Raw genomic sequence first — 25,378 nt, forward strand, 5'->3', positions numbered from 1 at the left:
AGTGTTGAACTTTTGACTGTTGATCCATAGAAATCTGATTATTTCTTAATTTTACTTATGATTTATCTTTAATCTAAAGTAATGAAGGACATGCTGCTGGAGGATTGTTTTGCAGCAAAAGTTTTCGTGGAGGCTTGCAGAAGGAAGCGGCAGGCTGGGGGCGTGGCTAGCACCGATGCGGCTGGGGGCGTGTCTAACACCAAGGCTGCTCTCCCTATTGGTGGACAGCTGTCCTGGTTACTCACCAACACCACTCACTGGGCACATGAGAAAACAGGTAAACTCGTTCATTTCAATGTTAATGCCGAACAAAGTGTAGTTTTACAAGGACAGATAGTTTATTTATAATACGTATTCGAACCAGGACGCGTGTGAAAATATGAGCGCTAAAGGCAATTTTTGTGTTTATTTGATTTGTTTAATACATGCTAAGGCTAACTGGCGAGTGTGTTTGTTGTTAGCGTCTATGCTAGCCGCTTGCTAACGAGGTGTCTGCCACAAGCTAACCTCCGCAGACAAACCGCAATAAACCGTTACCCCGCCATGCTAGCGTCAGCTAACAATGTCGCGTTAACCGTCAGGACTGTTTACGCGTGTTTGCTGTTATTGTCACATTCGTCCATGTGATTTGCTAACCGTACCACACATCTGTAAACACCCCGCTCGAAACGTCAGGTTCGGCCGCCTCGAAGGCGTAAGCCTGGTGTTAATAACATCTGGAATAACGTGGGTATTGTGTGTTTTGATCTGCTGCTGAATGCTCCATTTTAATGGAACTGCATTCGGCATAATGCATGTTCCATATGTCACAGGTAACCTTGGGTCTCTCCTCCGCGCTCCCTCCGCTCAACACAGATTTCAATGAAATCTTTGCAGAACCCCCGACCTCCTCCACAATATGGGATAGGCTTATTATTATAGGAACAGCTCTATCTGCAGCTACACGATGGATAACGAGGTAAGCGACCCATATTGCCCTGTCACTCTCAAAAGTCCTCTGTTTTCCGGTGCAGCGAACGCATCATCGCGTGTCGTATTGTACAGCAGTTTTCTCTCCAGTCTCTGTCACTAACAAGTCATTTCTATTATTCACCACACCTTTCTTGGCAGATGCTGTAGCCTAGTTGACTTGTAGACACTGAGTAAGGGCTTTCTGATTTCCTTGCTCGTCTTGCATGCTGATTTGTGGAAACGGAATGGCATGAGCTGTAGGTGACTGTGTGAAGCAGACAACTGATGCTCCTTCCAAGACTTGTGAACACCACGACGCGTTGCAGAATGAAGGAGGCCAACATCTGTTTTAATGTGGATGGCTTCGTTTAGATTGAGTCCAGCAGTGTTTAGATCGCAAAGGGTCGGGTTCTTCATCAATCTCGACTTAAATTACATTTTAGGGGATGCTAGTTTGATCGGTGTCGTAGATTTGTGAGACGTATCGTCAACGCTAGTTTCTCTGAGAGAGCTATGCTTTATGTATTATGCAATGACATGTTATTATAAGATTTAGTCCCTTTTGTTCCACCAGGCTAGCACTACCTTATTTAGTAGAGCATGAATTTATCATGGCATGGATTCATAAAAGTGTCTACTTAGGGCCTTTTTGCTGTCCTCGCTGTTCGCCAATGCCATCTAAAAATAAAAAGTCAGCATTCATTAAATCTGATCTCACCACACACAAACTAGATCCTCAGCCAGAGCTAAAAATCCAAGAAATTGGAGTGTTATTGAGCAGAAAGATGTAAAGGGATTCACAGATGATCAAACCGGCCCGTTTGGCACATAACTACATCGCCGGTTACACAAGTATGCTTCGTCTATCTGTCGTGTAACGGTAACATCGTGCCACGTTCCATTAGCTGTTTTCTTGTTTTATTTACTCAAGGAGACCGGAGCAGCAAGTTGTTTGCTTGCATTTTGTGATGTACAGAATAAAGTGGATATCGATTGTAGTCCGTGATTGTGAGTGCTAGTGCAACGATGGGATGTATAGTGTATGCTGTTTTCCTCAAATAGCTGATGTCGGCTCTTCTGACTCTGCATCGTGTGTGTGTGTGTGTGTGTGTGTGTATACTGATGCCATTGTTCTTTAAGGAGAGTAAGAAGTGCCGAGGAGAGAAGCTGTCCTCTGCTTTGGACAACACCCTGGATGAATATTTAATCGCCCTCCAGCATAAAAACAGGTGAAGTGTGAGCACACGCTGCTGGAGATTAGCAAATTAGTTTTCACAGAGGAGACACGGAAATCCCTCCCTAATAAGAGCACCGACTGGTTCTATGCATTGAGATAAACTCAAATAGTGGGTAAAAGTCCGAAATGCTTTAAAATGTTTGGCCTCCTCCTCTGAGTGCAGAATGTTGAACGTTAGCCATCACAAACGTGTGATCCGCCGTTGGCCAGAATTCGATGTAGTCAGCCGCTTTCTTTGCCCCCCCCCCCCCCCCCCAGGATCCTGAAGCGCCTTCAAATCAAGGACTCCAGGGAGATCGAGTTGGAGCAGCTGGAGCAGGGCTTTTCCATTTATCTTAACGGCGCCAACGCTGAAGCCAGTAGGAAGCAGCCCAAGGGCTCCAAGCAAAAGTGTGTCACCTCCTCGCCGGCCTGGAGACCTGCGAGTACAGCAGGTAAAACAAAGACCTACACACACTCAAAGGTAGCAGCGTTATATATAAGCTCATTATTTTATTCCATCTTTAATGAGCAGAGGAAAACTTTGAATTCCAGCAGGAATTGTTTTTTTCACAGGAAAGGAAGGCACCTCGTACTCGCGTTACTCATATCTTGTAGCTTCTGTCATCGAAGCGGCCCGCTCACGTTCCTCCCTGCTCCTCCCTGCTCCTCTCTGCTCCTCTCTGCTCCTCTCTGCTCCTCCCTACTCCTCTCTGCTCCCCTCTGCTCCTCCCTACTCCTCCCTGCTCCTGCATCCTCGGCAGATGTCTGCCGAAGCGGCCACCAGTTGACTGGAGACCGTCGCAATCCGGAGCAGACGGGCGGGAAGAGGAGCCACACTGCCCCCGGAAAGGTCCAGAGGAAAGAATGGGTGCAGGTCGGGGCTTCTAACTTGACATCATTCATTTAAATGTTTTCCTGCGAAGACACACGTTAAATGTCTTATTTTTGTGGTATGCAGGACTCGGTCAGAATTTGCACCGAGGAAGGACCACGGTTGCACATCTGTCCAGAGAAGCGCTACTCTGAGGATTTTGAGCCATATGAGAGCGTAGACATGGAGGTAGAGTCAAGACATGTCACACTGTCTGTGTGGGTGCTTTTTTTTGAGGGGGCGGAGCTTTGTGTCAGTCGCAGCCGCCGCTTCTACTTGGCATCTCTCCCTCTCTTCCATTTCCCTTTATTACTATTCACTTTTTTAAAATCACAGAACTCCAGTCCACGCTCGCCTCGTAGTTCCTGCAAGGCTTCGCCCTCCTTCAGCTCCAGGCACGAGAGCCAAGGAGGCCAAGCAAATCCGGAGCACAGTGAGAAGGTTCTTCTCAACCTCGAAGAAGTGAAGGTGAGCGGAAGAACGAATACGTACGGTTTTATTTCCTGGCGTCAAGGTGATGATGCGAATCATCTGGATTTGTGGCGTTTCCTCCGTGGATGTCACACAGATCGAGGGAAACCGCCGGCGCGCACGTGTTGCGGCGGTTAGTCGTTTGAGTGATAACGGCGTGAACGCTGACCTTTCTGTAAACCAGGTCCTGCGTCGGAGCCTGGAGGTCAGCATGCGCCGCAGCCACCGGGGCTCGGCGGGGGAGGAGTCGGACGAGGAGTGGGTGGAGGAGCAGATCGAGAGGGAGGAAAGCGCAGAGAGCCTGGACGAACTGGGGCTGCCTCTCTCCTCCTCCAAGTCCTCCTCCGACGCTCCGCCCAGCGCCGCCCGAAGCCGCTTTGACTCCTCAAACCTCATCGTGCTGGACTTTGGACCCTCGCCTAAAGGTAGGCCTTAGCGTCCACTTATATTATTATTATAGCTACATTCCTATTGATTTTTAGGGGGAAGTCTTAATTGCGCAGAGTGGTTGTATCTCCTTCCTGTGTGCTTCCTCAGCACTGACGTGCACACATGGAGGGTAGGTAAGAAGGTGAGCTGTCTGTGCCAATATGGCGGCCAGCCATGCCTGCAAAGTCATATCATCTTCCTAAAATGAAAACATCCTCAGTTTTGATTTTTCTCCAGGTCGTAAGATTGAACGCTCTCTGTCTGCAAAGAGGAAGGAACACAGTGACACCTTTATACCCAGCAAGCCCCTGTTGGTGAAGAGCAAAACGTTAGATAGGCCGCCTTCCAAAGAAAGCTGGGAGGGTAAGAGCTGAGTCTCTTGAATGGAAATGCGTAGACGCTCCGCTCCGTCGGATGACGATTCTAATTTCTCGCCAAAGGGCCACGGGGTCGGGCGGAGAGGCCCCTGTCGGGCGCCAGGAAGGCTCCTGCTGAGGAGCGGGACCCGGAGGAGACGGCGTGCAGGGTGCGCCAAGCCATCCGGAGGGAAAACGAGCCCGTGCAGCCTGCTGAGCTCCTCAACCGCAACACGGTGCGCCTCCCCCACGCCGTCCCCCCTCTGGCTCCATTCAGCCCACTAATTATTAAAACCCCCTTTCTTCTATAAAGTTGTTTTGTGCTCATTTAAAGGCCTTTGATGCCCTGGTATTTTGTCCTACCCAAAATGATATGTGTGGTTTAAACCGATTGATAATAGTATGAATTTTGCTTGCATGGAAACTCCGCCCCTCGACCGCATGGATCTCTGACTCCTCCACGTTGCTTTCTCGTCATCCAGGGCAGGGGACACCAGATGATGGTGATGAATGGCTTAGTGCACAACCACAACAATGAGAGCAGAGTCACTGCGGCCATGCAGAGGATCACGCTCATGGGCCCCGGGTAAGCTGACAGCACATTGCACCCAGACACAGACTTAGTCATCCAAGCAGGGGCCGCCCTACGGAAATGTATGGCGTCTGCGACCTCTGACCTCTTAAGAAATGTGCTCGGCCGCCTGTCACCACTGAGGCGAGGGCAGCGGCCGACGGAGCTCAGGATGTCGCCCTTGCGTTCAGGCAACAGCAGAAGCTGCTGAAGGCGCTGGAGAAACTGGAAGCAGCACCGAGCCTCAGCGCCTCCCAGAGGGCCGGAGGTCACTGCGCCGAGGTCACCCCCGCGTTGTACGTCACCATGGAGATCCTGTCCAACTGGGGGAACGCGCTGCAGGTCGGGCTGACGGAGTTGCAGTTCTTCGGCCCCGGAAACAAGAAGCTGTTCGTGTCGCCCCACGACCTCGACGTCAGGAACGCCGACTGCCCCGGGAACCTGGGGGCGCTCGTCAACGGGAGGACGAAGGTGAGCCGTTTGGACCCTTTCACAGCCAGCTCATAAGTCATGACCCGGGTTTCATTTCATTACCCCAGTAGACGAGTATGTGGTTTTTTTTTGTTCTCGACAGACCACCAAAGAGCGCCACATGTGGACGTGTCCGTTCCACCCGCCCATCCAGCTCTACTTCATCATCAGGAACGCCGAGCGCTCCCCAGACTTCGGGATTTCTCGCATAAGAATCTGGAACTACAACAGAAGCCTCAATGTATGTGCTTTTCTTTCTCTTTGTCTCGCGAGGGATTAGTGGATTATGAGAAATAAACATCTGTTCAATGGAAGGGCCGCCTGTCCTTCACAGCTTTTGATTGGTCCGCTGCTCAAGTGCAGAGATTATTCAGTTCCCCGCTTTGTAGGAATAGAGCCTTTAAAATCCAACATGCTGGTGCTATAATGGTCGCTATAATGCAGGGAGATGTATTGGCGTGGCTCCGTCGGCTGGGGGTGGGGTGGGGTGGGGGGGGGTTGTCTTTTAGCATTGGCTGGCTGGGCTGCCGGTCACTCGGTCCAAATGTGGAACAGGGAGAGATTAGCCGTAGAGGAGATTAGTGTCGGGGGAAACGTGGGCTTCAGCGTCTCAATGCTCTTCAGAGGAGTAAAATGTCTTCTCTGTGTCACCACAGCTTTCCAGAGTTAGTGGAGGTTTTGAAGCTGGAAGGTAAGGAGCTGTTAGTGGGGAAGCGCTTAGAGGTTCACCTACATTTAGATTGTGTAGGAGATTAGTACATTTGAGTTGTGTTTTAGCAGTTTCTTCACAGGAGCCGTGACTTTTTATGTGTGAAAATGCTAAATAGTGGTTGAATGGATCAAATGTATATTAATGACATTTCTCAAGTACTGCATTTTTTTTAATGCAGTTGTGCATAAATGCCCATTATTTCCCTGTCATACAATTAAACCCCAAATCCTTTTTTATTTTTGTGTAGATGTCAGATATCCAAACCCTAAACAAAGGCATTCTGTAGCATAAGTCAAATGTTTCTTTTTTTTTCTTTTATTTGTAAAGTGGTGTTTGTGTTTTTCCAGGATCTAGACATCGGTGCACGGCGTATAAAGCTGTACCTCAACAGCACCTCGGTGTTCGAAGGCGAGCTGGAGAAGGGCTGCGGCAGCCAGGTGTTTGACTACAGCACCACCATCGACCTCCAGGACTTCCACCTGTCAGACTCCTTGTTCTCCAGCCCCGTGTCTTCAGGACACAATCTACGGGGGGCGAGCCCCGAGCGCCACGAGGACAGGACAGTGGAGGGCAGCACCACCCACCACCACCACCACCACCACAGTTGGAGTCAGCAGCCGCCAGACGCAGGCCAGGCCATGATGGACACGCAGGAGAAACCACACGCGCCGCTCCCTCCCGTCACGCCGTCCTCCTCCTCCCAGAGACGCTCTTTTGACCTGTCCGTCTTAGAGGAGCCCCTCTGTCTGCGGCAGGAGGAGCAGACGGTCACCACCCAGCCGTCGGCGTCCCGCGTGGCCCCCCAGTGGCTGCAGCCGCTGACCCGAGGAGCTCCGGAGGGGTGCGAGGGCAGCAGGGAGCGGCCCCGGTGGCTGGTGCCTCAGCACTCGGCAGAGCCCAACCTTCCCGCCGCCCCGCCCCCCTCCTCGTCCCCCTCCTCGTCATCGTCATCCTCGATGCTGCCGTGTAACCCGGGCCGAGTGTGCAGGGCGATCGAAAGGACGGCCAACGGGGGTCAGTGGAAGGCGGACTCTTTGGACCCGAGCGGCGAGCTGCTGGAGGAGCTCGGCGAGCAGAAGCCGGACCGACCCGTGAGCGGGCGGAGGAGCTCCTTCCGAAGCTGCGCCGTGGTTGCCAGGCCGACGGAGGAGCAGCAGCACGGAGCTTCTGTTCTGTCAAACACAGGTGGGACCTCCCACATCTTACACCATCTTAACTGATCCGTAATGTTCTCATTGAAATCGTCTCTGCAAGACTTCAATTATAATCCTCTAATTTGCCAGCCTACAAAAGAATAAACTACTTTTATTAACCTGCTAAGGGACATGTTACCTGTTACAGTCTTATGTTACGTGGGTTTAGTCATTAAATAACCAGATAGATGAGATGTTTATATGCTAAACGTTAGAGTTAAACTTTAGAGTCCTAAAAGGATTCCCTTTACTCTCCAGAGGAGCCGATGTCCCTGGGGAACCCGAGCAGGAGGCCGTGCCCCCCCCTGGGCCCGCTGCACAGCCACCAGGACGACACCCTCATGGAGTCCTGGGACTCTCTCACCAAGTTCAACCAATTCCAGCGCGGACGCATCTCCAACATGGACTTCGAGGGGGACATCTTCGACGAGTTCCTCCAGCGGCAGGGCCGCGCCCCGCCCCCAGTCCCGGGAAACCCCTCCACGGCGCCCGGGAGCCCGCACGCCGCCTCCGCCGCGACCCGCGAAGGCCTCGACGAGCGCGAGGACGAGTTCGAGATCCCCGTGCTGCCGCGGGGCCAGAGGCTGGTCCTCAACATCCTGTCCACCTGGGGCGACCGCCACTACGTGGGCCTCAACAGCCTGGAGGTGTTCAGCTCCAGCGGCGAGCCCCTGCGCCCCGCCCGCATCCGCGCCGACCCCCCGGACATCAACGTTCTCCCCGCCTACGGCAAGGACCCGCGCGTGGTCACCAACCTGATCGACGGCGTGAACCGCACCCAGGACGACATGCACCTGTGGCTGGCGCCGTTCACCCCGGGGCGAAGCCACGCCGTCTTCCTGGACTTCGGCGCGCCGTTCCAGGTGGCCATGATCCGCGTGTGGAACTACAACAAGTCGCGCATTCACTCCTTCCGCGGGGTGAGGGAGGTGGAGATGCTGCTGGACGGAAGGTGCATCTTCAGGGGCGAGATCGCCAAGGCTTCTGGGACCTTGTCCGGAGGTACCTGAACGCGGCGGCGGCGACGCATGTTTTTAATGGCGCTTTGATTAACTTGTCCCCTTTTTTTCCTCTCGCTCGGCCCGTCACTTCAGAGTTGGACCAGTTCGGCGACACCATCCTGTTCACGACCGACGACGAGATCCTGGAGGCCATGTCTCGCTACGACGAAACCTTCCTCGGCGAAGGCGAGGGCCCCGAGAGCCGCGCGGCGGAGGAGGAGCTGCAGAGGCCGCGCACCGCTGATGGAGAGGGGGAGGAAAGACCCTTCACACAGGCCGGCTTCCGAGAAGAAGACCTAAAAGTAAGCACAGGCGGCGGTGTGGGGGGGGGGGGGGGGGGGGGGGAGGCCTTATTTGCACCTTTGACAGCGATGACATAAAGACCCCAAATTCTGTTCCATTCCATCCATTGTGTTCACGTGTTGTCTCAGTTAAAACTCCTCCTCAACCCCACGGTGAGTCTGTCCATGGAGAACATGGAGCTTGTTCCCGGGACGTACACCGGAAAGTGTGAGTAGACGATCCGCATCCCGCCGTCGCCACGACGACCTCTCTGCTGCTCGGGTGCTTTTACCGACGGTGCCCCTCCTCTTCCTCCTCCTCTTCCTCCTCCTCTGCAGGCCTCAGACTGGAGCTGCTGCTCACTTGGGGCGACTCCCACTACATGGGCCTTACGGGGTTGGAGGTGGTGGGGACGGATGGAGAGGCTTTGCCTGTAGACCTCGGTATGATGGCGGCCTCTCCGCGGGACCTCAACGACCTGCCGGACTACGAGGACGACGTGCGCTCGCTCGATAAGTAATAAGCCTGACGTTCAGTACTCTGTCTCACCGGTAGAACAACGCATCATTACGTCCTCCAACCACAGAGAGAAGGCTGGTCAGGTGATTGTGATGCCTGCTGCAGTCTTCCATGTCTGTTTTCTTCCCCCCAGGCTCATCGACGGCCACAACATCACCACCGATGACCACAACATGTGGCTGATCCCTTTCTCCTTCGGGGAGCCACACACCTTGAAGGTGACGTTCCCCGAGGCCCAGACTGTGGCTGGGCTCCGTGTCTGGAACTACAACAAGTCCCCCGAGGACTCTTACCGAGGGGTGAGACACTTTTCGGTGCCTCGGGTGGAGCCAGAGATCAATCCATGTAAAATAAGATTTGGGATTTAACACGAAGGAGACTTTCAGAAACACATAAAACTTCCAGTTGTTTCGGTTCAGGTGAAGGTCGTCCATGTCTTCATGGACGATGTCGCCGTCTCCCCAGCGGAGGGATTCCTGATCCGGAAAGGACCGGGCAACTGTCACTTTGACTTCGCCCAGGAGATCCTCTTCATCGACTTCCTCCAGACGCCCACAGACGACAGGACTGCAGAGAACTTCCACAGGTAGGAGCCATTTATTATGAATCCCTGATGTGATTCCATGAGAGAACTACGCCTCCTCATTTGTGATGTTGTCCTCTCTAACGCAGAGCACGCTCTAAGAAACCAGAAGAGGCCAGCATGGACTATGAAGCTCCCATCATGCCCTGCGGGTGTATCCCAACATGCTTTAGATGGTTGTTGTTATTGAATCTTTGGATTTGTTCAAATGAATGCATTTGTTTAATGACTCCTTTTCTATCGTCAAATATTCATGTGAGATGTAGGATTTGTTCTCACGTTGATTTAAAGATGAAGGCTGTGTGTCCAAGAGATAAAGTTCAAAGTTCACATCCAGAGTGGAGGTTAAATCGATGTGGACACAGACGGACCGTTTGCTGCGTGGGAGTTTCATGTTGTCATTTTCCTTCACCTTCACCCATCAGTCATCTTTCAGCTGCAGCTGTTGACCACCTGGGGAGACCCGTACTACATCGGCCTCAACGGCCTGGAGTTCTACGACCAGAACCACGAGAAGATCGCTCTCAGCGACAACAGTATCCCCCCCGTGAAATCTGCCTTTTAAAATCGAAGCGAAGCGCTCTTCTCTAACTAGAAAACACACAAAAGCTTTGTGTCTGCTCCTCAACGTTCTGTCCACAAGACATCGCTGCCTTTCCAGACAGCGTGAACGTGCTGGACAACGTGAGCGGGGACGTGAGGACTCCGGACAAGTTAATAGCCGGAGTCAACTGCACCTCGGACGGGAGGTGCATGTGGTTGTCCCCGGTGCTGCCCGGACTGGTGAGGACACGGGAGAGAATCCAGCCGTCAGCGCCACCAGCGAGCGGAGTTTCCCGCCCAAATTGATGTGGATTGGTTGGTTTCCTCTCAGGTGAACCGCGTGTACGTCATCTTCGACCAGCCAGTGACGGTGTCCATGATCAAGCTGTGGAACTACTCCAAGACGCCTCAGAGGGGGGTGAAGGAGTTTGGGGTGAGCCGCTCTGTCTGCTGATGAGACGGCGTTTTGTTTGGGTATTTTTGTTGTTGTTTTTTGGACCTCAAGAAGCAATGTGTGTGTGTGTGTGTGTGTGTGTGTGCAGCTGCTGGTGGACGACCTGCTGGTGTACAACGGCGTGTTGGACTGCGTGGGCCACGTGGCGAGGGGCATCCTGCCCACCTGTGAGGCGGCGGCGCCGTACCACACCATCCTGTTCACGGACAACGCCTGCATCGCCCACCGCGAGAGGAACACCGTCGTCAGGTACGTCAGTCGGCTCTGTGAGTGGCAGGTGGACGTGTTCACTCGTAGTATCAAGTCACTCGTCTATGAGGGAGAAAGTGACGGCTCGACTTTTAGAGTTTTGAACAGAGATGTTCTCTTCTCCACCTCAGCCCTCGTGGCAGCAGACACCACCACCACCACCTACAGTAAGTGACGTAGCGTCAGCGCCTCCCTGTGGTCGATCCCTCAAAGCCACCTGCCCCCGCCCTCCCTGCCGCGCTCCGTCTTTGCCCTCAAGGCCTTGACCTTGTTGCCCCCGTCAGCCCTCCTCCTCCTCGGGTGCCCGATTCACAGGCGCGACCGCGTCTTCATTCGTGTCCTCGGTGTGTTGCAGCAATTATGTGGAGGACCAGGACGTGAAGATGACCAACGAGAATCAGATCGTCCATCACAACAAGAAGAAGCAGCAGGCAGCCGACCCAGGTGAGTCCGGGGAGCATCAGGAATGGACCCGAGGCACATTTCAGTGTGGTAATTCTCCAGCCTCATTGGTCCCCCCCCCCCCTCTCCTCCCCACGTTGCAGCTCTTCGGCCGAAAACCTGCATGACCGAGGGGGGGAAACCCGGAAAGAGGAGGTACTGACAGAGCAGAACTGAGAGGGAGGTACTGAGAGCCGAGCGGCTTGCGAGGTCCACGCCGAAGAGGACACACACACACACACACACACAGGACTCCACTTTATGGTTGGGCCGGCCCCCCTCCCACACCCACGTTATGCAGCGGCCCCTCCCACGGCGAGGCTGCATTTTATCAGTCTTTATTGTGCCTCGTGCTTAACACTATATACGTGGCTGCTAATGTGACTTCTGTGCTGCATATTTAAATGCTGCTTGTGGCGTGCAAATACTGATGGAAAGTTCCCAGGCCTCATCAGGATGTGGCTGTTGATGAATGGTTTGAGACAAACGGCTCTAATGGGAACCAGTCCCTCCAGTGCACCAATGGTAATGCTATGCAGACACTTATTTCTATCTGGTGAGGGTTTATATCTGTGGGCTGATGTATTTACACGGTTTTACTCGGCAAAGTGCAATTCGCCCTTTTCAAAGATTTATATCAACACTTGTCGTTGGAAAAAGGTCCGATTTTTGTACGTTTGAACCTGAACGGACACTAAGCTCCACACACTTGAATCTTGAAAGATCGATTTTGGCTTCAAAAAAATAGGTTTTTCTGCTTTTCATCAGGTAGGGAAAAAAAAAGTGACCTTTAATCAAAGTTTTATTAAACTTTTATGGAGGCAAACATTTCATGAGCCAGTAAAGCTCTTTGAGAATTAGGTTAGAAATAGAAAGAAAATATCTACATTTGCCAAACTAGATTTTGAGTATACTCGTTAACAGGCAACTTCTAATATGCAAATACTATAACCTTACCTCAAGCTGAGAAGATTGATCGTTAAAAGGGATTCATCGGATTCTACCGTCACTATATTACTTAGTCAATGTTGTACTATTCAGTCATTCAATATTTACTAACTTGTTGCATGGGAAGCTTAGCTAATAGCATCATAAAATGTTAGATATTTTGAGTTTTACTGCTTCATTGAGCCCCGTTATATTTCATTCCTCATGATGGGAGTGATTGGAGTTTTCTGTATTTAATTTCAGCGTGTCCAAGTGGTCATTATACCTGTATTATTATTATTATTACTCAGTGCTGCCCTGAAGGGTGGAGGCTGAATTGTATGTGTGACACCTATTGTTTTGATATATTTATTTTTCTAATCTTTATTAAATATGTATATTTGATGTAGCCTTATTTGAAATGAATAAAATTAAAACACAAAATAAACTGTCCTTAAAGTACTCTCACTGTGAGGAGAAAAAAAACACTGATCCACACACACACATATATTTCCTGATAGTTTAATGCAGAATCTGTTTTACAGTTCTTACAATAAGGAATGAAGGTCAGCTGAAGGTCGCAGCGACGGCAGTTGGAAGGTGGGGACGGAACCACGTGGTCTCCAAACCGATTTCATCTCTGGTCTGAAGACGAAGTCTCAGATCTTTCCTGGAAAGTTCCCCTCTTCTCTCTGATCATCCCATTTCTGGACCTAAAGGGACATCGTTTGATAAGGAGGCTTATTTTAGGACACAGGGAGGGTTTATTTGTTTACTGTCACAAAGCTTGAGAATAGGAGCCGCTGTTATTTGATAAAAGACCCTACAGAGGAAATGACATTAAATGGTCAAAAGAGTTTCTTTCTGATGTAGGACTTTAAAGAATGTGATTTGCCTTAAAAGGTGTCTGAACCTTCCTGCACTGGTCTTGGGCTGAAAATTGTTTAAAGGGCTAATTTCCAAATCTGGACCGAACCGGCTCTCGTTTTGGTTCTCAGCGAGAGGTGGACGCACGGCTCCACCTGCTTGTGTCTTTGTGGATGGATATTTCTCATTAAAAAATAACGGTTGAGATGAGAGAGAAGCCGGCGTACCCAGGACATGGGGCAGAGGGATTTGTAGACCCTGCGGTACCACTCGCAGGGAGCCGTGTCGGCTCCTTTGACCTCCAGGGCCTTCTGGCAGCGGTGAAAGTCTGAAGCAAGCAGATACGTTTAAAAAAAGACATTTCATTCATATTTGAAAATAATGGCACAGCGTGTTTGTCTTTGTCCCCCGGCATGCGAGTCTCACCCAGGTAGTTGGACCAGCAGTTCCTGGTCTGGTTCTGGTTGGGGAATCTGGCATCAAAGGGAGCCGTGCGATATTTCTCAAGTTTGGCCTGAATGTCCTCAGCCATGTTGTCTCCTGTCCTGAGGACCGCGTCCACGGAGAGCACATGATGTCACTTCCACCGGTCTAATATACACGCACGCACCTGTGCGTTATGGGTCTCAGGTGTGGAGACCTGACCCGGGTGCTGCAGCCTTATTCTTTATTAGTATTATCATTATTTTATCAAATACACGTGGTCAAAGTGTGGAATAAAGCGATTTAGTGTCGGATCGATATGGTATTTCTCCTTTCACGTGACTAACTTCCTGTTTCGTTTTCACACGAACAAGCAATACGCGAATTAAATATCAGGAGGGAGCTAAAGTCAACATTCTGGTAATGTAGTGACTCACCCGTATCTCAAATAGAAATGGATGATCCTCAGTGTATTGATAACCAATTCTCTCCTAATCAACAATATATCAAATACATTCGGTCAAAGACTCACGTGCTCTAATGAAATAGTTTTGTCCTCGGAGATATTAAACAGGTAAAAGGTGTTACCTTTGCGCTCCAAATGACTTTCACACCGGGCGGTGAACGCGTTCCACTGATATGCAGCGTGCCCGCGCACGGGATGTCAGCGTGCCCGCGCAGAGACGGTCGTGCGGGATGATCGCGGCGGCATGGCGGACGCGGGTCGGACGTGGAGCGCGCGCGCACGCACACACACACACACACACACACACGCGTGCACACAGGTGTGCTCCGCGTTTTGGAGTTTTATTGGGGAACGGCAGCTGCGCGTGCACGTTACAAGTCTACATTGAAGGAATGAAACAGTTTATCCGACCCCCGCAGCCGCCAGGTCACGTGAGGGGCTCCATGGGGGGGGCGAGTTTCAAACTTCATTCACGGGATGGAAAATAGCTCAGCTGTACAGTGTGACACGTGACCGCCTTCCACATGTGCACGGACCGGCCGCGCGTCCCACTGCGCATGTCTGCTGCTGTGCACTTACCAAGACGTCCTTGAAAAGGAATGTTAGAAGCAACCGGGACGTATTTCATTGTTTGACAGAGTAAATAAAAGCTTGTCTTTACAGGTCAAGATATCGTGTATCTATTTAATATGATTAAATTTAAGGGGTTTATTCAGCTGGAAGTTCATAACACCACATCTCCATGAAGTCCAATACAAGAACATTTTCTGAGCAGACCGATACCACGGTCATGATATTTTAATTTGTTTGCTATAAGTCCTGGGTATTTCCTCCAATCAAAGATCTGAGAGATAAACACAAAGGCAGATATTTTAAAATAGTTTAATATTGCTCAAAATAAATCAAGAGAAACGTCAGCTGTGATCCTAAGGTTCACCACATTAACCTGTAGCAAAACAAATCACCGGAATAAAACCCCGATATAATATAACTACTAAGGACAGCCTCAACCTCAAGGTGGAGGTTACCTCCGTGTGAATTAAACAGCAAAACGAGTTACAGCATCTTGGATTGAAAAAGATAAAACGCAAAGTGATTATCGACAACCGTAACATTGACCACGAACATGACGAACAGATCCCGTGATTAAATAAATGTAACCACAGTGTCAGCATAGTGTAACCACAAGTACATCTTCCTGTTAAAAAGGTACCAAAAGAAAAGCCCCAGGATTGTGCCTTTTAGACTGCTGTCACTCAAAATATCCCTCAAACCAGCACCTGCTGCTGTCGAAGCACGGTGTGACCAAGATGCAGAGATTCAAATGATTATCCAGCCTCTCTAATTAAACTAAAAAAGAGCATCGCATTACTGAACCGGTGCCGCAAGGCAGGAACTAAATCAGCAGGACGGAGCCGACGTGTTGGGCCTCACGTAGTAAAGTGAGCAGTAAAGTCTGAGAACAGAATGGAAGAGCTCCGTCAAATTAGCTCAACCCACTAAACACCAAAGGATGTTTTGGTTGTCAGCAGTTGGGAAGCAGGGCTCGGGTACACACTTTGGTTTCGACCCCCCCCCCCCCCCCCCCCCGCGCGGGGCAGGATGAACTCTACACGCCGTCCTTTCACCAATCGCTGAAGCGGAGCCGCCCGAAGGCGTCTCGGATCTCCTCGCTGGTCGCCGCGCTGCCGCCGGCACCGATGTGGATCACTCGGCTGTCCTGGACGTCCTGCTTCATCTTTCGCTTGCTGAGGACCACGGTGCCGTCGGCTCCCTCCGCGCCGGCCCCCGTCAGCAGGATGTAGGCGGCGTGGCGTCCGTTCTCCAGCAGAGTGGCTGAGATACAAAGAAAAAAAAAAACGCAGGTCACACCCAGAGCTGGACTCGCGCGTTGTTGAAAGACGAGTTAAAAATAATGAGCACCATGAAAGGTTATGATGTGGTCCATGACGTTGGTGGATTGGAGGAGGACTCCAGAGTAGAGAGGGTGGAGCAGGTAAGAATGACGATCACTTAAAAACGGTTCCTGGAAAGAAACATTTGAGCCCGGTTAGCTTTCAGTGCGCGTCCGTCAACGTGCACCTTTCAATGCAGGCGGCGTACTCACCGACGAGTTGGCCTGTGAGGGCATCGCGCCCCAGAACATGAAGACCGAGAAGGAGTTGATGGTGTGTATGGCGGCGGGTCTGGGCGAGTTGGGACTCGCCAGGAGGCTGACCTGCCACAGCAAACCACCCGACTTCCCGTCAAGAATCAGGACCTACGGACACGCAGCGAGTGAGTGACTCGCAGGTTCCTCCCCCGCGCGAGCTGCACAGCGGTCTTACCCTCTTGGTGTAGTTGCCGATATCCTCCTCGACCACAACGTCCAGGACATCGTCTTTGTTGAAGTGGCCGAAGGACGGCTCGCTGAACAAAGGAACACACAGGAGACACATTTGAGTTTTGACTGCAGAATGTGATCCTCTGCCATGAAGCGGTACACCTCGCTCTCTGAAGACAATGAATAAATCAAACAGTTACCTGAGGATTGTGCTCGTATTGAATCTCCACAGTAGCTGCAGGTGTTTCCCATCCACTAAGGCCAGCCCGTTGGCAGTCACCAGCAGCAGGTTGGGTGCACAGCCGGTTAGTCCTACTCTGAGAACTCGTCTCACTGGATCGGACCTACAAAAAGGGATGAATCAATATTAACAGAAGCTTAAGATGTTAAAGCGAATGATAACCAGGAACATTTTCTTCTGCTTCTTACTCATAGATGGGGACAAGGCCAGATGTCGCGTTGGCTTCCTTCTCCCACCGTTTGTCCTTGTTGAGGCTCTCCTTCATGCCGGCTTTTGCAGCAATCCTCCACAGACCCAGTCCGTACAAGCCAGAGTCTGGATGGGCACAAGATTACTCACTACCGCCATCCAGTGGGAGTGTGTGTGTCATACGTCGTTTTCGATGACGTGTTGTGAATCATGTCAAAGCTTGTTTACGAAACGAACCTTTTTGTAATAGCACATAGTAAGAGCCGTCGGTATTGCAATGGAGAAGATGATTGGCCCTCTCTAGGGTGTCAAGAACCACCGTGGACCCTATCTGGACCCCCGTCTTCCCTGAGAGGAATGCCAGCCGAGTCTGCAGGTATGACGCCAGACACAGAAATCATCATCGTGGAAGAAAACTCAAAAATACAATGTGACAGAATCCTCACGCCGTTAACAGGAAGCAAGGCAAGTTTAAAAAAAAAAAAATCACTGGTGATTGATTACCTGCGTCATGTCAGATGCCACCAGAGCCAGGTCGCTGACCTTGTCCCCATCCAGATCTGGGACAATAAGAACCGGGACAGTGCTGTTCAGACCGGGAGGCCGAGGCTGCTGCCACTTGATTTCACCTGTAGACACAGCAGACAGCAAAGGAGTTCTCAATCTCACTAAAAACAGCTGATTTTAGAAGAAAATAAGAAAGTTACTTTATACCCTTGTTTGAATAGTTAGATCAAATTCAACCTGCACATCACATAAACCTTTACACACAGAGGCGCCAACATCTTCACATTGTTTTTGATAACCTACTTAAACTGTAGAAAATATGTTTGCATAGATCTGTAATTCCTTGATATTATATACAATACAGAGTGATAAGTCAACCAACCAGTGTATTTGTCAACAGCTGTGAGCTGGTCAGAATGGGACAGCAGGCAGTGCCAGCTTCTGCCCTTTTCTTCATCCAGACCACACTGGGCCCAGTGGAACTCGGGGACCAGCGGGCGCCCCCACAGGGTCTCTCCATCCGTCCCGGCCACTGCCAACACGAACACACACGGCGAGGGAAGACCTGGAAAACACAGAGCACCCCCGAATTACTTAGAGAATGTAATTCGATCCACTAAATGAAGATCAATCTTCCTGATTTAATGAATAAATCTGATTCAAAATAACACTTCATACCTGCATCAGTACAAGTTTTGTTGAGACTTATTTCTGTGTTTTTGAGGACAAACAGGACATCCATCACATTGTCTTTGTTTGCGTCTTCAATAGCTAAGAAGTCATAGGTCACTGTGGCAGACAAGGAGGTAAAGGTAAGTCACTCAAACAATAAAAACACAACCAAGCAGTGGAAATGACACAATATGACACACCTGCTTCAGAGAAAGTCCTGTTCCAGGTGCTGAGATACTGTGGTCGGACGGGACAGGGGATGATGAATGAGAAGGCAAACACTATGGTGAGGCAGAGGAACAGGGAGAAGAAGAAGACTGCCGTTCGCCAATGGTTGGGTTTGGAGAAACCCAAGACTTCCTTACAACTTTTCTTCTTCTTCAGCTCCGTTACGGGGGGCCCGATTCCTGTCTCCGCCTGATCCTCCCCGGCCTTCAGAGGGTCGCCTTCGGTGGAGCTGCCCGTGGTCTCCATGCTCGCCTCAGTGCATTACAGATCTATTCGGCGAGGAAAGGAGCTCACTGTGAAAACCCCGTTCCACCAAAGTCCTCGTGCAAAGGCATAGCAGGTGAACAGTGGGACTGAAGGCAGCAGTGGGTGTCAGTCCAGTTATTCCCGGCTCCTCACAAGCTGGTTTTACGGTCAAAGCTGTTAGCTAGCAACGGGTTAGCCCGAGAAAGACGGGATATCCGTGTGGGTCGACGTTGGATAAATATTCCCGTTTACCTTTGGCGCGGAGAGTTCACCGTTGACAGTCCGTTAGTAAACACTAGTTGACTAGTTAGCACTTGTTGCTAACTATTAAGAAGTTAGCACCAAGTTGCGTAAGGCCTCGCGGCAGAAGGACTACGGGAATCGGGAAAAAAACACCATTTGACGCTCAAATGAAGACGCTTGTAAACAAAAAGTCTTACTTTACTCCCCACTGTGGTCTTTAGTGGTCACTTGTGGTGGCGAACTACAGGTAGAAGGCCAGGAAGCACATTAGCAGAGCTGCCCGTCATCCTCAGCTGCGTTAACAAATCTCAGGTACACCGCAATAGGGGTTTTTGTTGCCCTGAGGTTATATCTCAGGCAGAGCCGTCTCTGCTTTGTGTGAATGTTCATAGACACCAAAGCGGTAAACAAACAATAAAAACAACTAAAACACCAACCAAAACATAAAATGTTCTCCAAACCTCAACCTTAAAAATAAATATGGGTAATGGGAGCTTCCAGAGACAACGGTAGTGCTGCCTGAGAGAGTACACTGAGGGCGAAGAGCCCCTAACTCCAGGGTGGCGACGGCTGTTAAAAATCACGCCCCCTTGCGGGCACAGACACGCGCTGTCTCGTTAAAAGGCTACATAGGCTGAATGACAGGTTACATCTTTCCTCCACAATTAACTAAACAAATAAACATAGATGTGTGCACATTAGCATATAGTTCATCCTACTTGTTTTACACTCTAGACGTATAAGAGCACCTCCTATGAAAAAAGTAACTTTGTTCCTTAAAATAGTTAACGGTATCCTAACTTGTGTTTCCTATGATCACGCCTTTTCAATGAAGGTTCATTCACCCGTCATTTTCTCAGATGAGGGGTTTTCTTAACAATTTAATTTTTTTGTTCTCCTGCTTCAAATACCTTTCCAAGTAACACTATTGAATACGATATAAATAGCTGCCCTTTATCCCCCTCTGTCCCACCTTTTTCTCCCCATTGGTCGATTGCTGCTCCACAAATAATACACATGACCTTTGCTTTAGTGGATTACGTCATTGACATCTATCGTATCGTCGTTTTTTGTTCCCAGCAAAAGGGGCGCGGCCTTTTCGGCTTCCGGGGAAACCGTATGCTCCGGTCGCTGCGTTGTATGGATGCGTTGGGTTCAAGTCACTCTGATTGGTTCATTCACTAGTTCGGAAACGTTACGATTGGTCGTTTCTTGGCCCTCGTTCGATATCCCGCCCTTTGGCGTGGAAGCGAACGAAAACTTTCAAAAAAGGGCCTGTCGCTGTCGTCACTTCCCTTAAGTAAAACGGAAGCTGGCAAGTCCACGAAACAGAGAAAAGCGGGCGAGAGGGGATGCTTTGACGAATAAATAATCGATAACTTGATAGAAAACACTAAGGAACTGTTTTCAGTTGCTTACTATCACACGACGCTGTCGACGGAAGACCCACCACCATGTCTGCCCAGGCTCAAATGAGAGCGCTGCTCGACCAGCTCATGGGAACAGCGAGGGATGGTGAGTTGCTGTTGCATGCTAGCTGAGCTAGCTAGCTAGCCAAGATGGAGCCACTGCTGCGGCTGGCTTGTGTTGGTGTGTGATGGCAGGCCTGCATGAATGGATATAGTACTGCAGAGGGCTGTGTAAAATGCAGTTAGGTGAGATTCATGTAGCTTCTACGGATTGACGTTCGGCTTTAATGTTTGTATCCATTTAACGTCAGCTTAATTTTAATGGTGAGTTTCCAAGTCCCTATTTACGAAATTTCTAGCTTTAGATAGCATGGTAGCCATAGCTAACTTAGCTATCTAACATTGAGTTTACACGATATCATTAATCCATAGCATTTACTGGGTTGTAACCAATGATGGCAAAAAAGCCACTGCGTTACATTGACATTGAACGAACACCCTTGTGTTTGTCAGTTATTGCTGAATTGACCATAAGCTCTTAATGAAGTGTTCAAACGTTCCTCAACAAATACATTCGATGGACCCCGTTATAATGGGAGAACGCCGATAAAAATGGTCATCGATGTCAACTAGAGATCAATATTGTTAAACAATATTCACATCTATAGAAGTCAAGGTCTTGTACCTATAATCGTTCTATAGTAAAACTCGCCGAGCATGATCAGCTAAATCGTGCTTAAATCTTGCCAGATGAAGTAAAACTTTTAATATGCAGTATATTGACCAATGACATACTGTTGGTTATCAACTGGTAGCTAGCTCATTTATCACAGCTTTTTAGAAATGTGCTTCCTAACTTGCATTGCAAGTGGATAGTATGTTTTGATTGGAAAATCATCATCGGATCAACAATCCAAGTTAACTAAATGCAAGGAGTAAAAAGTACAATATTTGACTGACGTCTGGAATAAACCCAATGAACATGGTAACGAAGTGAGGCTAAAGGACGTTAAGTGTGGAACACAATGTCCTTGGCATTTCAATGTATAAGTCTAATTTAAAAAGCTGTTTTCCTGCTAATTTAATAGCGGTGATTTTTAAAAGCAATCTGACTTGTGAAAATACCATTTTAGTAATTGCTCTCAGCAAATTGGATACAAACATTAAGAGGTAACCCAGCTGTTGTGTCTGATTTCCATGGGTAGACGTGACAGCGTATTGCTGCCCTGTTATTCTATAAAGTAGAGGTTCATCCTGACAGTTAATTGAATGGAACTGTGGATTTCGTTTAATAAGTTGATCATTTGATCTCAACAGTAATATGACTTTGTGTTGTGAGTTTGTGGGTGTATGTGTGATGAGATTGATATCAAATTCTTCCCATACATTTGTTGCATACAAACTGAACAATTGTGGCCCCTTTATTTTATTCATTAAGGTTCAGTGTATCTTTGCCAGCCTACAACAATCTGCAAAGGAGTTGCAGAAAAGCCTCATGTTCATCGAGCCGTGAGTCACACATAATTTTTAAAGCTGTTATGATGAATATCCAAACCATTTGTTTACCTTCCGGAAGTTATTTTAGCTTTTTTTTTTTTTTTTAAGTTTTTTTATTTTTTAAAGTCACCCAAATGGGTACATCTTCAGTGACACTAGCTCTACCATTTGGGGTGGTATTAAGCAGCTTCAGCTAAGACGTCTGATCGCGCAGAATCCAAAGGAGCAGTTCTCAGTTTTCGGTGTTTTCACAAGGCAGTTTTAGCAGTCACCGAAGAAAGGGAAGAAAAAAAACGTGGCACACATCATTTACAATCTGACTTGTGTATGACTCCCAACTTCTTACTACAGGTATGGGCAAGAAAACTGTTCCCATTTATACTTTTCTACAGCGGGTTTAAAATTCTGCAGCTGAGGTCTTGGAGATGCAGAAGGGTACAGTATGTGGTGGAGATCGCAGTGTGTATAAACTAATTTTTTTCCTTGGATTTCTTTTATATTTTTGTTTTGTATTTGTAAAAGGCTCGGCTGGAACCTTTTGTCTGAAATGTTTACATCTTCCCTGAATAGTCTTATGCATTCAAATGTAATGAAACCATTACAAAAGCAATGTACCCCTGTTCACACGTTAATTCAAATACAAGTTTATATTTATTCACCTGTTTTGTGACCTTTTTAGCCTTATGACCAGTTAAAGGTTCTAAGCCATATTTTCATTGAGGCTGGGGTACGGTAAGCACCAAGAATAAGAGGAAGAGCCACATGTTATTTTATTTCTTTAATCTTGACACATAAATGTATCGTAAACACAGTCCAGCGGAAACACAGGAGTTATTATTAGTAAGCAATGTTATACAAATGAAATGTATGTAAAACGTTGACAATTGAAAATAAAAGAATTGCTTTCACTCATTTAGGTGGGTACAGAATCCTTGAATGCAGTTTTAGTGACACGTGTTGTATGATGACGCTCCTGTATATTAAAGCACTGGTTACCTCGCCCCTGATGATAAATATGTGAGGTCTTTCTCACTGGTTGTTTTTTGGACTGTTTCAGGGGATGAGACGCGACAGAGGGTGAAGTTCTCCGACGAGCGGGTCTGCAAGAGTCATCTTCTAAACTGCTGTCCACATGACATCCTGTCTGGAACCGTAAGTGGCCTCCAAATGACACCACATTTATATTTCACGTGATATAATTAAAAGGCCGTGATAAAGAGAAACTAAACTATGTGACGCAAGTAATCGTAAATAGATATTTTACTTGAGTTGGTGCAGGTTGGGTCATGTGTGCTTTTGTTTTTGTGATAGCGTATGGACCTGGGAGAGTGCACAAAGATCCACGACCTCGCACTTCGGGCAGACTATGAAATTGCTTCCAAGGACAGAGATCTGTTCTTTGAGCTCGACGTAAGTGCTTCCTGCAATAAATATTACAGCTGTTCATATCCTAGACGTATGTGGAAGCACATGGATCCGGTTTAGGTCTGGCGGGGACACAACAATATACTTGCTGTTGCTTTAAGTATAAAGATCATGTGTTTAAAAGCCAATTATTTGTATTAATAATAATTAATAACTGCCCGAGTTGCTGCCATGTTTTAGACCACATATGCACGCTTAAATAAAATCATTTTCACCTTGCCAAAGGCGGTGGATCACCTGGAGTCATTCATTGCCGACTGCGACCGGAGGACAGAATTGGCCAAGAAGCGCTTGGCCGAGACTCAAGAAGAGATCAGTGCTGAGGTGGCAGCAAAGGTTGGTGTGATGATTATGTATGACCTTAACATGTCCATCCAGCGTGTGGTGTGCGCTTGAGTGAGATGTTGTGGGGAAAGGTGCAGGTCAACTGTGTTTTCCACTGTGCGCAGGCGGAGAAGGTTCATGAGCTGAATGAGGAAATTGGGAAGCTTCTGGCCAAGGCCGAGCAGCTCGGAGCGGAGGGCAACGTCGACGAGGCCCAGAAGGTCCTGCAGGAGGTGGAGAAGGTCCGCACTAGGAAGAAGGATGCGGAGGTGAGGAAGAAGGACTTGCAGAAGGAGAGGTTTCCCTCTGATCTGGTGCTTTGTCCTTTATCAGCGATTCCATTTAACCCTTACATGCATCTTTTCCCTCTTCAGGAAGAGTACAGAAACTCCATGCCGGCTTCCAGCTTTCAGCAGCAGAAGCTGCGGGTGTGCGAGGTGTGCTCCGCCTACCTTGGTCTCCATGACAACGACCGTCGCTTGGCTGACCATTTTGGTGGGAAGCTTCATCTGGGCTTCATCCAGATCAGAGAGAAACTGGACCAACTAAAGGTGAGCGGTCATTGCTACAAGAATCCTGAATGAGTTACCTGTGCATCTCGTGGCCACTTGGGGGGTTCATTGGTGAAAACAATGAACCCCCCAAATCCTCCTGAGGTTTGGAGTACCTCTAATTGTAATGCGTTTTTGTTTTGATCAGAAAACTGTGGTCGACAAGCAAGAGATACGGAACCAGGAGCGCTTGAAGAGACGAGAAGAGAGGGAGAAAGAGGAAAAGATGAAGAAGGAGTGAGTGCAAACATTTAAAGTAATTTCGTCTGTGTGTGAAGTGAACTGTTTAAACTCATGGTTTTTGCATTTTGCCGATTCATTTCATAGGACCAGATCCCGGAGCAAGGAGCATAAAAGGTAAGTTATTCCAGAAACCCCCGTTTGACCCGGATCAGTCGCTGTGATTAAAGACACCGCCTCCAGTCCACCGAAGCTCAAGTGTCGCCCTTTGTGTTCGGTCAGGTCGCGCTCCCGCGACCGCAGGAGGAAGCGCTCGCAGTCGAGAGAGAAGCGGCGCTCGCAGTCGCAGGAGAAGCGGCGCTCGCCCTCCCGCTCCAGGGAGAGGGAGAGAGAGAGAGAGCGGGAGAGGAAGAGGAGGCACCGCAGCCGATCCGGCTCTCGCAGCAGAGCACACCGTCACAGCCAGGAGCAGAGCTCCAGACACAAGTAAAGCGAGCCCTCGCCTCCTGCTGGTTGATATGTAGAATACCGTAGATATTCTGCTTGTGCCACACTCGCGCTTCTCCAAGTAACCCACCGCCTCGTCACGCAGGTCGTCCCGGGACCGAGAGCGCTCCTCCAGAGACGGGTCGCGGGACAGGAGGGACGGCATGAACGGCAGGTCAGAGTCCCGCCGGGCGGACGACAGGGACGTGGACATGTGAGGACCAAACTCCATCCGTCACGACACACACCGACCCCCCCCCCCGCGGTCTCTCTCGCTCTCCCGCGTCTGTCCGTTTCTAATAATGTCCTCGCGCTGACCCGTCTGTCCCCCCCCCCGCCTCATGTTCCTTTGTTTAAACTGTTTATGCAGCCGACCCAGTGTACACATAGCAGACATGTTGTATGGATCAAAAAGCTGGCGTCCAGATGACTGGCGGCTGTCTGAATCCAACATCAACTGATGGTCTGCAAGGCAAAAAGTCTAACTCATCCATACTTTATTTTTAACTGATGGTCTTTTGATACCGAATCTGTCTGAATATATTATATCTGCGTATGTTTTGGGCCGACTGATTGTTGTGGTTATGAAGAGCCTCGTCCTGTCAATACGTCTTTCTTTTTTTTAGTCTCCCTCTGAAGATTTCTTTTCACCATAAAGTTCCCTAAAGCCTCTCCACATTTCTTTGGTCCTGTACTAAGTTTGATGAAGCCCCGTTAAAGTTTTAGGAACCCAATTGAAAACCAAAAGGTTGAAGTTGTGAATATTAGAACATTAAAACCTTATTTCTCCCACCTCTTCTTTCGCTTTTAACGGTTATTTTCTAATGCCATTAGTGAAGGGAATCTATTTGAGTTTGA

At 49.1% G+C, this 25,378-nt stretch overlaps 4 protein-coding genes across 15 annotated transcripts; 2 read left to right on the plus strand and 2 right to left on the minus strand.

The window, feature by feature from the left end:
• The first annotated feature begins 220 nt into the window (after positions 1-220).
• LOC119212966 (katanin-interacting protein) lies at positions 221-12,658 on the plus strand. Of its 5 annotated transcripts, XM_037463860.2 has the most exons (28): positions 285-726; positions 813-958; positions 2,092-2,180; positions 2,447-2,622; positions 2,932-3,044; positions 3,129-3,230; positions 3,378-3,509; positions 3,697-3,937; positions 4,179-4,304; positions 4,382-4,533; positions 4,780-4,883; positions 5,060-5,339; positions 5,443-5,580; positions 6,399-7,236; positions 7,503-8,246; positions 8,339-8,547; positions 8,677-8,755; positions 8,866-9,043; positions 9,180-9,345; positions 9,466-9,632; positions 9,719-9,783; positions 10,055-10,165; positions 10,273-10,412; positions 10,504-10,605; positions 10,715-10,875; positions 11,007-11,042; positions 11,231-11,319; positions 11,421-12,658. In XM_037463860.2, the coding sequence occupies exons 2-28, from the start codon at positions 947-949 to the stop codon at positions 11,477-11,479; spliced, it is 4,809 nt and encodes a 1,602-aa protein (XP_037319757.2). In that variant the 5' UTR covers positions 285-726; positions 813-946; the 3' UTR covers positions 11,480-12,658. The 5 variants fall into 5 exon arrangements, with proteins under 5 accessions (XP_062415984.1, XP_062415983.1, XP_037319757.2 ...); XM_062560000.1 differs by lacking the exon at positions 285-726 and adding an exon at positions 221-277 and having other exon boundaries at positions 3,129-3,509; XM_062559999.1 differs by having other exon boundaries at positions 284-726; positions 3,129-3,509.
• A 91-nt stretch (positions 12,659-12,749) lies between these two features.
• LOC119212968 (cytochrome c oxidase subunit 6B1) lies at positions 12,750-14,264 on the minus strand. Of its 7 annotated transcripts, none has more exons than XM_037463869.2 (5): positions 14,122-14,246; positions 13,971-14,024; positions 13,537-13,650; positions 13,338-13,438; positions 12,750-12,956 (listed from the first exon to the last, which is right to left on the minus strand). In XM_037463869.2, exons 3-5 carry the CDS (start codon positions 13,640-13,642, stop codon positions 12,903-12,905), a joined length of 261 nt encoding a protein of 86 aa, XP_037319766.1. In that variant the 5' UTR covers positions 13,643-13,650; positions 13,971-14,024; positions 14,122-14,246; the 3' UTR covers positions 12,750-12,902. The 7 variants fall into 7 exon arrangements, with proteins under 7 accessions (XP_037319766.1, XP_037319764.1, XP_037319767.1 ...); XM_037463867.2 differs by having other exon boundaries at positions 13,537-13,655; positions 14,122-14,244; XM_037463870.2 differs by lacking the exon at positions 13,971-14,024 and having other exon boundaries at positions 14,122-14,264.
• Positions 14,265-14,867: 603 nt separating this feature from the next.
• On the minus strand, positions 14,868-19,134 carry fam234a (family with sequence similarity 234 member A). The gene is made up of 12 exons (XM_037464735.2): positions 18,846-19,134; positions 18,132-18,428; positions 17,938-18,048; positions 17,642-17,824; positions 17,257-17,381; positions 16,990-17,122; positions 16,752-16,878; positions 16,523-16,666; positions 16,327-16,408; positions 16,107-16,259; positions 15,923-16,025; positions 14,868-15,835 (listed from the first exon to the last, which is right to left on the minus strand). Exons 2-12 carry the CDS (start codon positions 18,403-18,405, stop codon positions 15,624-15,626), a joined length of 1,647 nt encoding a protein of 548 aa, XP_037320632.2. The 5' UTR covers positions 18,406-18,428; positions 18,846-19,134; the 3' UTR covers positions 14,868-15,623.
• Positions 19,135-19,914: 780 nt separating this feature from the next.
• luc7l (LUC7-like (S. cerevisiae)) lies at positions 19,915-25,318 on the plus strand. Of its 2 annotated transcripts, XM_037464737.2 has the most exons (11): positions 20,041-20,163; positions 21,496-21,566; positions 22,612-22,706; positions 22,866-22,964; positions 23,205-23,315; positions 23,429-23,572; positions 23,678-23,854; positions 24,003-24,091; positions 24,182-24,211; positions 24,317-24,520; positions 24,627-25,318. In XM_037464737.2, the coding sequence occupies exons 4-11, from the start codon at positions 22,869-22,871 to the stop codon at positions 24,736-24,738; spliced, it is 963 nt and encodes a 320-aa protein (XP_037320634.2). In that variant the 5' UTR covers positions 20,041-20,163; positions 21,496-21,566; positions 22,612-22,706; positions 22,866-22,868; the 3' UTR covers positions 24,739-25,318. The 2 variants fall into 2 exon arrangements, with proteins under 2 accessions (XP_037320633.2, XP_037320634.2); XM_037464736.2 differs by lacking the exon at positions 21,496-21,566 and having other exon boundaries at positions 19,915-20,163.
• Positions 25,319-25,378: the final 60 nt, after the last annotated feature.

Source organism: Pungitius pungitius, chromosome 21 (genome assembly GCF_949316345.1).
Source record: "Pungitius pungitius chromosome 21, fPunPun2.1, whole genome shotgun sequence".
NCBI classification, from domain to species: domain Eukaryota; kingdom Metazoa; phylum Chordata; class Actinopteri; order Perciformes; family Gasterosteidae; genus Pungitius; species Pungitius pungitius.

Coding starts and splice junctions, on each gene's coding strand:
- luc7l (XM_037464736.2), top strand. CDS start 20,103: ATGTCTGCCCAGGCTCAAATGAGAGCGCTGCTCGACCAGCTCATGGGA. Junction 23,855..24,002: donor AGAAACTGGACCAACTAAAG/GTGAGCGGTCAT, acceptor TGTTTTGATCAG/AAAACTGTGGTCGACAAGCA. Junction 24,521..24,626: donor GAGCAGAGCTCCAGACACAA/GTAAAGCGAGCC, acceptor CTCGTCACGCAG/GTCGTCCCGGGACCGAGAGC.
- LOC119212968 (XM_037463870.2), bottom strand. CDS start 13,642: ATGGCTGAGGACATTCAGGCCAAACTTGAGAAATATCGCACGGCTCCC. Junction 13,439..13,536: donor CTGCTGGTCCAACTACCTGG/GTGAGACTCGCA, acceptor TGCTTGCTTCAG/ACTTTCACCGCTGCCAGAAG. Junction 12,957..13,337: donor CCCTCTGCCCCATGTCCTGG/GTACGCCGGCTT, acceptor ATGTCCCTTTAG/GTCCAGAAATGGGATGATCA.
- LOC119212966 (XM_062560000.1), top strand. Junction 4,305..4,381: donor TTCCAAAGAAAGCTGGGAGG/GTAAGAGCTGAG, acceptor TTCTCGCCAAAG/GGCCACGGGGTCGGGCGGAG. Junction 8,756..8,865: donor CGGGACGTACACCGGAAAGT/GTGAGTAGACGA, acceptor CCTCCTCTGCAG/GCCTCAGACTGGAGCTGCTG.
- fam234a (XM_037464735.2), bottom strand. CDS start 18,405: ATGGAGACCACGGGCAGCTCCACCGAAGGCGACCCTCTGAAGGCCGGG. Junction 17,382..17,641: donor AGCTGTTGACAAATACACTG/GTTGGTTGACTT, acceptor CTGTGTCTACAG/GTGAAATCAAGTGGCAGCAG. Junction 16,667..16,751: donor GGCCTTGTCCCCATCTATGA/GTAAGAAGCAGA, acceptor CCCTTTTTGTAG/GTCCGATCCAGTGAGACGAG.